The sequence below is a fragment of the Ruditapes philippinarum genome, unplaced genomic scaffold (assembly GCF_026571515.1).
Source record: "Ruditapes philippinarum isolate M1 unplaced genomic scaffold, ASM2657151v2 ctg19944_1_1_1_1, whole genome shotgun sequence".
In the NCBI taxonomy this organism is placed as follows: domain Eukaryota; kingdom Metazoa; phylum Mollusca; class Bivalvia; order Venerida; family Veneridae; genus Ruditapes; species Ruditapes philippinarum.
The window spans coordinates 1,217-11,736 of NW_026862611.1; the positions used below are offsets into that span (position 1 = coordinate 1,217).

At 29.9% G+C, this 10,520-nt stretch overlaps 1 protein-coding gene across 2 annotated transcripts; it reads right to left on the bottom strand.

Annotated features, from left to right (window-relative positions):
* Positions 1-1,150: 1,150 nt before the first annotated feature.
* LOC132719589 (uncharacterized) lies at positions 1,151-9,295 on the bottom strand. 2 transcript variants are annotated; one of them, XM_060703372.1, is made up of 4 exons: positions 7,725-9,295; positions 6,788-6,905; positions 1,808-1,854; positions 1,151-1,326 (listed from the first exon to the last, which is right to left on the bottom strand). In XM_060703372.1, the coding sequence occupies exons 1-4, from the start codon at positions 7,870-7,872 to the stop codon at positions 1,169-1,171; spliced, it is 471 nt and encodes a 156-aa protein (XP_060559355.1). In that variant the 5' UTR covers positions 7,873-9,295; the 3' UTR covers positions 1,151-1,168. The 2 variants fall into 2 exon arrangements, with proteins under 2 accessions (XP_060559355.1, XP_060559354.1); XM_060703371.1 differs by having other exon boundaries at positions 1,808-1,857; positions 7,725-9,285.
* Positions 9,296-10,520: the final 1,225 nt, after the last annotated feature.

The following is a 10,520-nucleotide window of genomic DNA, read 5'->3' on the forward strand; positions in this document are numbered from 1 at the left end:
TTAAATCGCTGATTCAAATTCTACATAAAATTTAACATTATTCTAATTGTTAATGAGTAGAAGTGTTTTAAACTTGTTTTAAGTATTTTCATATTAATTGTTTCATATTTTAATACAAAAAGTCATAGAGCTTTACAATCGTCTTGTAAATATTTTATGAAAAATAAACAATAGTTTTACCACACAAGACTCTTGGTTTTTGTTTTGATAGTGTGGTGTTTTTATATTTTAAAAATTTTTAAATTGGGAAGAACTAAATCATTAAATTTACGTAATATAAGACAGCAGGTCTTTTCATGGTTTTAAGTAATATTTATTTCATAAACCCCCGTCGCTGTGTACTTAGGCTTCTCGTTACTAAAAAGTGTTTGGCTTTTCAACCGTAATATCACCTATGGTTCGAAGAAATGAATTTGGGACAAATATGTCATAAAACTGATTTACATTACTTCCTTTTGCCTGGGTTTTGTTCTCCCTTTTTCTTCGAATTTCCTCGTTTTGAGCAGTTGGGTGAAAGTAATTTGGATCCTGAAATAAAACAACAAAAGTTGTTTTGTAATATTTTATTACAAGGTAAAATACATGTATCTTAGTTAAATATGAGATGTTCTCTTTAAAATGACAATCAAGTAGCAATTTGTTTTGAATTCTAACTGGTATTCTTCATAAAAGTTTAAACATTTTAATCAAAAAGAATAAAAAGTTTCATTGTTAATAAATGAATTTTTACACGGTAAATTATGTTTCTCTGTGGCTCTCATCTGGGCATTGGACTAACCATTGGCTTGTTTCGTTTAAATTGTACTTTCGGGTCTTTGCAAATACGGCCTTGAGATTCTGAAAATAAATACTCGGATTGAGAATAATTTGATATAATTAATGCCCTTTTGAATTGTTTGAGTGAAACTCGAAGATAATGTGCTAAAATGGAAATGTTTTTTAATATTACAATCTGGAAAGTAAATTAGATTTTCTCAAACATAAATTCATGTCCACGTATGTTTCAATGAAATATATGGTTATAAATTTTATTATGGTGGTCATAAACGTATAGTTAAGAGTAAATTCATATAAATCTCAATATAAGATATATAAAAATGACAAGCGACAAGTATATACTTGGTTTAAGGCCAAATGTACTAAAGATCCTCTAGCTTTGTCTATTCTTTCATCGCCATGTGTTCCAAAAGTTTAAATCAATATCGACACATTCTGTACTTTGGTCGGACAAAAACTTCATTTTTTCGTCGTTTTCATTTATTTTATGTTGAGGAAGGCCGGCTTTTTCAGCATTCACTTTCGCACCATTTTCAAACTGACATTTAGCTGCAATAAAATATGTTCATATGGAAAAAAATATTATTTACTCACCGCAGATTAGAATTTATTTCCGGATTATTGTTTTAAATCTTTTGTACATTTTTTTCCAAAAGAGGCTGAGACCAGTTTTAGGTCTAAATTCCCATGACCTTATTATGTAGACAAATTAAAACCTAAAGGATTCCGGTGCCTTATAAGAATATAAAGCATGTCATATCGGAAGCAGAAAAAAATAAAACGCCAAGATGTTTCAAAATAACTTTAGTCAAACGCTTAAACGCCGGCAGTTTGGTAGCATTTTACTATCAATCATTTACATACATTATTTCAACGTGAAAGTTCTGTTCTAAACTTTATAAAAATACATAAAAACTTTTATCCCAGATTACATATTTAACAATACTTGAATGATTCCAGCAGAAATCTATACCACGAATAGATGTCAAATTTAATAACATAAATATTAGCCACACGTTAAAATACTTACATGAAGATGTCTCATTAACTCCCTTGTCTTCTTTTTCAGACGACCTTCTTCTGTTCCAAGAAAAAAATTAGACAATATCAGATTAATAATGAATGACAAGTTGTGAAGACATGAAATATTTTCATTGCGCAATACTCAGCGACTAAAAGTCACTCCATTATGGTCCAAAAATCCTAAATACATAACATTTTGTTACAAAGATCAGTTAGGTCACTCATTACAGAAATATATAGTACAATAATTGAAGAAATTTTCTCAGAAATAACTTGAAAATTGTATTTTTGTGCTAGTCTAAACCCGCTATATGTGAAAAGCAACGCTTTTCAATTTTTGGTCGTTTTCAGCAATTTGAATTGCTATGAAACTATAAAAAGGTTTCAATACTGTTCAAACTTGGCACAAATGCTACCTGGACCATGACCTTTGTAACAGCATACTCAAGTTTATATTTCCTGTTACCATGGCAACGATGGGACATCTCAAAATTGCCAAAAATCACTATTTTGCGTTGATTTTCCATCAAAACTGAGTTCAAAGTGCTGCAACTTCTCAATGGATTAGTATTGAGTCAAAAGTTTTCCAGCGTTGGTTAAACGTTACCTTTAGGTCGACCTGAGGCCTCTTTAGCCTCTTACAATACATTTAGGGCAAACATATGGCATTTCCCATGTACATAAAGTTCGTTCCCTATTCCTTATTCCTTTTTCGAATAAGGAATGAGGAATCAGTTCCTTATTCCTTTTTCGAATAAGGAATAGGGAACTAGTTCCTGATTCCTTATTCAAATCTAAATAAGGAACACCAGAATAAGTATTTATTTAAAATAAAATTTATACCTCATTCAAATCATTACATAAGGAATCTGCATAAATTATTTTGAAAAAAAAGTAAAAGTCGAATACGGAATAGGGAACCAGTTCCTTATTCCTTATTCAATTCCGAATAAGGAACAGAAGAAAATACGTAAAGAAAGACACCAGTTGCAATTATTTTTGATGAATATGCATTAGAATTGCAAGGATCAATCATTAAAATCATGAAATAAAGCATCTTCATAAAAACATTTTTGAAAAATATGTTAAAGTTGAATAAGGGATAGTGAACCAGTTTCCTATTCCTTATTCAACTCCGAATAAGGAACAGAAGAAAATACGTAAAGAAAGACACTAGTTGTAATTATTTTTGATAAATCTGCATTAGAATTGCAAGAATCAATCATTAAAATCATGAAATAAAGCATTTATATAATTCTATTTTTAAAAAATGTAAAAGTCGAATAAGGAATAGGGAACCAGTTCCTTATTCCTTATTCAACTCCGAATAAGGAACAGAAGGAAATACGTAAAGAAAGACACAAGTTGCAGTTATTTTTCATAAATATGCATAAGAATTGCAAGAATCAATCATTAAAATCATGAAATAAAGCATTTACATAATTTTTGTAAGTCGAATAAGGAATAGGGAACCAGTTTCTTATTCCTTATTCAACTCCGAATAAGGAACAGAAGGAAATACGTAAAGAAAGACACCAGTTGCAGATATTTTTGATAAATCTGCATTAGAATTGCAAGGATCAATCATAAAAATCATGAAATAATGCATCTGCATAAAAAGTATTATGGAAAAAAAAAATGTTCAGGTTCATTCGACTCTGAATAAGGAACAGAAGTAATTACGTAAAGAAAGACAGCAGTTGCAATTATTTTTGATAAGTCTGCATTAGAATTGCATGGATCAATCATTAAAATCATGAAATAAAGCATCTACATACTTTTTTGAGAAAAAATGTTAAAGTCGAATAAGGAATAGGGAACCAGTTCCTTATTCCTTATTCAACTCCGAATAAGGAACAGAAGTAATTACGTAAAGAAAGACACCAGTTGTAGTTACTTTTGATAAATCTGCATTAGAATTGCAAGGATCAATCATAAAAATCATGAAATAAAGCATAAACATAAAAATATTTCGGAAAACAAATGTTCAGGTTCATTCGACTCCTAATAAGGAACAGAAGTCATTACGTAAAGAAAGACAGCAGTTGCAATTATTATTGATAAATCTGCATTAGAATTGCAAGGATCAATCATTAAAATCATGAAATAAAGCATCTACATACTTTTTTGAGAAAAAATGTTAAAGTCGAATAAGGAAAAGGGAACCAGTTCCTTATTCCTTATTCAACTCAGAATAAGGAACAGAAGTAATTACGTAAAGAAAGACACCAGTTGCAGTTACTTTTGATAAATCTGCATTAGAATTGCAAGGATGAATCATAAAAATCATGAAATAAAGCGTAAGCATGAAAATATTTCGGAAAACAAATGTTCAGGTTCATTCGACTCCGAATAAGGAACAGAAGTCATTACGTAAAGAAAGACGGCAGTTGCAATTATTATTGATAAATCTGCATTAGAATTGCAAGGATCAATCATTAAAACCATGAAATAAAGCATCTACATATTTTTTTTCCGAAAAAAAATGGTAAAGTCGAATAAGGAATAGGGAACCAGTTCTTTGCTAATGCTTTATTTCATGATTTTTATGATTGATCCTTGCAATTATAATGCAAATTTATCAAAAATAACTGCAACTGGTGTCTTTCTTTACGTAATTTCTTCTGTTCCTTATTCGGAGTTGAATTAGGAATAAGGAACTGGTTCCCTATTCCTTATTCGACTTTAACATTTAAAAAAAAATTATGTAGATGTTTTATTTCATGATTTTAATGATTGATCGTTGCCATCTTTATGCAGATTGATCAAAAATAATTGCAACTGCTGTCTTTCTTTACATATTTTCTTCTGTTCCTTATTCGGAGTTGAATAAGGAATAAGGAACTGGTTCCCTATTCCTTATTCGACTTTAACATTTTTTTTAAATATGTAGATGCTTTATTTCATGATTTTAATGATTGATCCTTGCAATTCTTATGCAGATTGATCAAAAATAACAGCAACTGCTGTCTTTCTTTACGTAATTACTTCTGTTCCTTATTCGGAGTCGAATGAACCTGAACATTTTTTTTTTTTCAAAAATACTTTTTATGCAGATGTTTTATTTCATGATTTTTATTATTGATCCTTGCAATTATAATGCAGATTTATAAAAAAAATAACTGCAACTGGTGTCTTTCTTTACGTATTTCCTTCTGTTCCGTATTCGGAGTTGAATAAGGAATAAGGAACTGTTTCCCTATTCCTTATTCGACTTTAACATTTTTTTTCAAAAAAAAATATGTAGATGCTTTATTTCATGGTTTTAATGATTGATCCTTGCAATTCTAATGCAGATTTATCAATTATAATTGCAACTGCTGTCTTTCTTTACGTAATTCTTTCTGTTCCTTATTCGGAGTCGAATGAACCTGAACATTTTTGTTCCAAAATATTTTTTTGCTAATGCTTTATTTCATGATTTCTTTTATTGATCCTTGCAATTATAATGCAGATCTATCAAAAATAACTGCAACTGGTGTCTTTCATTTGGTAATTTCTTCTGTTCCTTATTCGGAGTTGAATAAGGAATAAGGAACTGGTTCCCTATTCCTTATTCGACTTTAACTTTTTTTTTTCAAAATAAATTATGTAGATCTTTTATTTCATGATTTCAATGATTGATTCTTGCAATTCTTATGCAGATTGATAAAAAATAAATGCCACTGGTGTCTTTCTTTACGTATTTCCTTCTGTTCCTTATTCGGAGTTGAATAAGGAATAAGGAACTGGTTCCCTATTCCTTATTCGACATTAACATTTTTTTCAAAAATAAATTATGCAAATGCTTTATTTCATGATTTTAATGATTGATTCTTGCAATTCTAATGCAGATTGATAAAAAATAACTGCAACTGGGGTCTTCCTTTACGTATTTTCTTCTGTTCCTTATTCGGAGTTGAATAAGGAAAAGGGAACTGGTTCCCTATTCCTTATTCGACTTTAACATTTTTTTCAAAAATATTTTTATGCAGATGCTTTATTTCATGATTTTTATGATTGATCCTTGCAATTCAAATGCAGATTTATCAAAAATAATTGCAACTGGTGTCTTTTCTTTACGTATTTACTTCTGTTCCTTATTCGGAGTTGAATAAGGAATAAGGAACTGGTTCCCTATTCCTTATTCGATTTTTTTTCAAAATAATTGATGCAGATTCTTTATGCAATGATTTGAATGAGGTATAGATTTTATTTTAAATAAATACTTATTCTGCTGTTCCTTATTTAGATTTGAATAAGGAATGGGGAACTAGTTCCCTATTCCTTATTCGAAAAAGGAATAAGGAACTGATTCCTTATTCCTTTTTCGAAAAAGGAATAAGGAATAGGGAACTAACTTTATGTACATGCATTTCCCCACTACTTTAGGTACAATTAACAATCACGAACAAAACTTTTCTTTTAATGTATAACAATATATATTGCAAACATAATTTAACTTGGAGAAGGTTTTTTCAACCTTATTCACTCTTTCTAACCAATTGACATAATAATTTCGAACTAAATTTCTGGTTACCTCATTCTAGCTTTTAAGTCAAACTTTTAACAAAACGAAACATAAAGTTGGCTGACTGGAGAAAGACAATATTTAGATAAAAGGTACTTGACTAATATGCTTTGTCTATTTGTGATTAGACAATTATACTACATATGAAAGACACGGTAACACAATATAACATTAATATCCATTTTATATTGTATATTAAAAGTAAGAAAAGTTACTTTCATAAAGTTGTTTCGAAATAATCGGCAGCAGAACCTAGAAAGACAATAGGTATTTGTTATAATTTTATGTGAATTACGGCATTAAAATGTTTTAAAGCATAAATAGATTTCTTTTTCTTAAAGAATAAAAATTTAAAGATTGTCAATTTGTTAAGAAATAAACTGCTCAATTATTTTAATAAAACACGACTCAGTTTATTTTTATTTTTTTCCATTTCAAAATGATTAAGAATTGAAAAGGCTGAGAATCTAACTTTACCTGCTTCGAAAGTACTTGTCCTTGTGATGTACAATTACTGTTATTACTATTATTGCAAAAACACTAAGCGTAGCAACTACTATATATATGTATACGCTGCTGTTTAATTGTTCTTCATCTGCAAAGGGAATCAATTTATTGCATTTTGTAGTTTGACTACACTTTACCAGGAATAGAAAAATAAAAACTTAGTTAAAATACAAAGTACAAAATTAGTTAAGATCAGAAACTTCATTAATGATATTCCTATGTTAAGTAAATTCCTATGCATACTAGTTTGCAGCATAGGATGTCAAAACCAGAGATTGTCAGCTTTCACGCCCACCTTTTAAGTTAATTTGTGTCATTTATTTTTAGAGATAAAACGACAATAAACCTTCATCTACAAAATTTAAACTACTTGTTGGTATATCGTTTCGACGGACAATTCTATGAAAACAATAACCACCAAATATAAAATACAGTATATTCATAAAAGCATTTGCTTGAGTCTGAATGTATACATGTAGGAAAGCCACAAATTGTACTTTAAAAAAATGATTTCCCAAGAATGTTTTTTCAGGAAACCTATTTTTTGAAAAATTTTCATTTGAAGTACTAAAACAAAATCTAAGGATATGTCTCGATCTCAGTATGCTGTTCAAGTGTCATAACAGAATTAGGATTATAATGCAAAAACCATAACATTTTAAGTCATTAGTACGAAAATATATTCATGGTGAATAGAAAAGGGAAAATCATTATATACTTGTATATGCAATCAGATCTGAGTGACATGCTATGGAAACACAACAGATGTTGGAAGACTAAGTTCGCCCTTCAAAATAATTATGTATGTGTTATCGGACAAATGTCAACTTTGTAAAAAGGGGGAAATTGTCATGTTGTCCGAGGCAGGATATTTATCTGCAAACAAGAGGAAATAAGACAATAATACCTTGTTCTACAATTATATATTTCTGGCCAGAATACTCTGAACTGAATGACTCTATGCTCTCATTCCCGTACATCGCTGTGACTTTCAAATAATAATTCCCTTCAACACTGGCCGTAGCGGCAATTATTTCTGAATAGTATACTTGCATGCCATTTCCGCAATCAGAATCATTTGCACAACTTGTATTGCTTCTGACTATGATTTTTGGATTGATTTCTGTTTCAACATTACTATTAGCCTAGAAAAAATAAAGATATAACATGTCAAACTGTGAAGTATCATGTGTGTCATTAAACATTAGAGCGGGTGTGGGTATTAACGAACACTTAAGGTGAAATAAGTAGTATTCGATAATACACGCAGTACTCGCCTTTGACAAATATGAGTTTTCTTTTACATAACACATATCTACGCACTTTATCTATAGAGTTAAGGCATTCTATATATTAGACCTGACATCTTCTTTTACCGACCATATGTGTGTAATACCGAACACACATGCGTATATTTCCGAACACTGCCAACATTTTAATTAAACATGTTAATCTTCACACCTGAAATATGAATAGATTTATAACAATATCATTTCATTATTGATACGAGCAATATTTATTTCACAAGTAGTCACTATTGAACCGTGTATTACTTGTTCAAATGTGTTATTAAATGATTTATAGACCTATTAATTTTTATCCAATAACAGCTGACCATGTGATCTTAACAATATTTCTACTAAAAAGGAATTCCATCTCTATTCATGTATTTGTCAGATACTTAGGTTATGTGAAGCCCAGTAAATCTGTATCCTTTAACTTCTCCTCAAGGTTGTCTTTGAAATAAAAAAAAATCTTTTAACCTTTTCTTCGGAGACAATCGCTCTCACTTTACCAATGGTTCGAAGGGTCAGTTCAAAGTAACCCTCCAGCCAAGATCTACCGGGTTCGTTTTCACGAAAGACCGTACACTTCACCATCTAGTATTTTCAAGAGAGAGAGTTTCTAAAAAAAAAAGCTTTTCAAGCTTTCTACTCAATCCGTACACTTTATTATTTGTCAATTATCATGTAAATATAATGTATTGTTTAAACTAAGTATTTTCAAATTCAAGAGTGTGCAAGCTCTTGTCTTGTGCGTCAAGTAGCCGATATGTCATATGTACATGGCCAATTAACAGTGAGTCTTTCCTCAGACCAAATGTTGCATCTCTCTACACAAGAGGTACCAAATCTTGTAGCATTCTCATACTTAATGACTTGTGTATTTCATAGGGACAGTATTGTGAGGGTAAGACTTTTGGATCCCATAATTTTTTGATGCTTGGTTTCAACTAATAGAGTTTGAACGAACATGGACAAGCATTTCTGTTGAATATAACTTCCGTTGTGCGCCTATGTGCCTGTTTATTCATAAAAAGAAAATTGAAAGGAACTATCTATAATTGTATTTGTCTGTCTGATCTTTTTTTACTTTAACTGTGCTATTTATTAATCTATTTATTTATTTATCTTTCTATCTATTTGTTAAATGATTGATTGATAAATTGATTGATTGATTTGTTGAATGAATTAATTAATTAATAATTGATTAGTTATTTTGATTTATATATTTATTAGAATTTATTTATTTTTTTATTTATTTATTTATTTATTTATTTATTTATCTATTTAGATGTATAAAATTATTTATTTTACAACTAGATCTATAACTATATTAAGATAAATTTATTAAGCTATAATAATGATAACTGTGTTGTTTTAATCATTGTGAGCACTGTAGGAGCACATTTGTTACAGAGCACATTTGTCTCACGTAAGACCGATGCGGTCGCATTTATCCCAAATGACAAATGGTACCTTAAATGTCTACCCAAAACACATTTGTGTGGTACCTTAAATGTCTACCCAAAACACATTTGTGTGACAAATGTGCTCACTTTATCAAATACGACTTTGCTCGCATTTTTCTACCAAAATGTCAAAAAAAACATATTCATGATGAAATTTAAACAGAAAACAACTTTAATTAAATTAAGAAGTCTATGGCCATGCAGAGTGAAAAAATACAGTCAAATAATCGGTAAAGGGAAGAAGGGATCCTGAAAAGTATCAGCTCAGGAAAATTCGGTTTACGAAGAACGTCGCAAAATTTCGTACGGGGTGAGTCTAAATTCAAACTATCACGTTCCATTCCATTCTGTATAAGTCTGGCAAAAGTCGATATTATATGAAATAAGTAGGAAAATAAACGCAATTCTCCCATCTAAGTTTATTCGTTTAACAATAAATGTTCTTCAAAAATAAATTGAAATAAAATATGGAATTTTGCCATGCAATTAAAAACTATTTTGATATTGTTTCTGGCCAAACAGAGTTACGAAGTGATTCGGTAATGTACCATTATTGAATAAACATAACGGTACGAACATAACACGGGAACCGGTATGGTAAATAATCTGACAATTAATAATAGGGGATCTTCAAAAATAATACGAATATCTGATAAAATGCTATAAAAGGAGTATCTATCATGAGACCAGGAGATCGAGAAAGTACCATACATGATATACAATAAAATAACCTTGTGATTAAATTAAGTACCATACTGGATGCAATATAAAACGAAATCCTTTAAAGCTAAAGGGGATCCATTAAGGTTCAACATATAAAAGATCATTACAAAAAAATAATGTATTGGCTTAAGGACATGTACATTATTATCAAATATCCTTACATGAATGTTTTGGAGGAACAAAGAAAAAGCTTACAAAACATGTGAACCATTTTGATAAATCACTTGG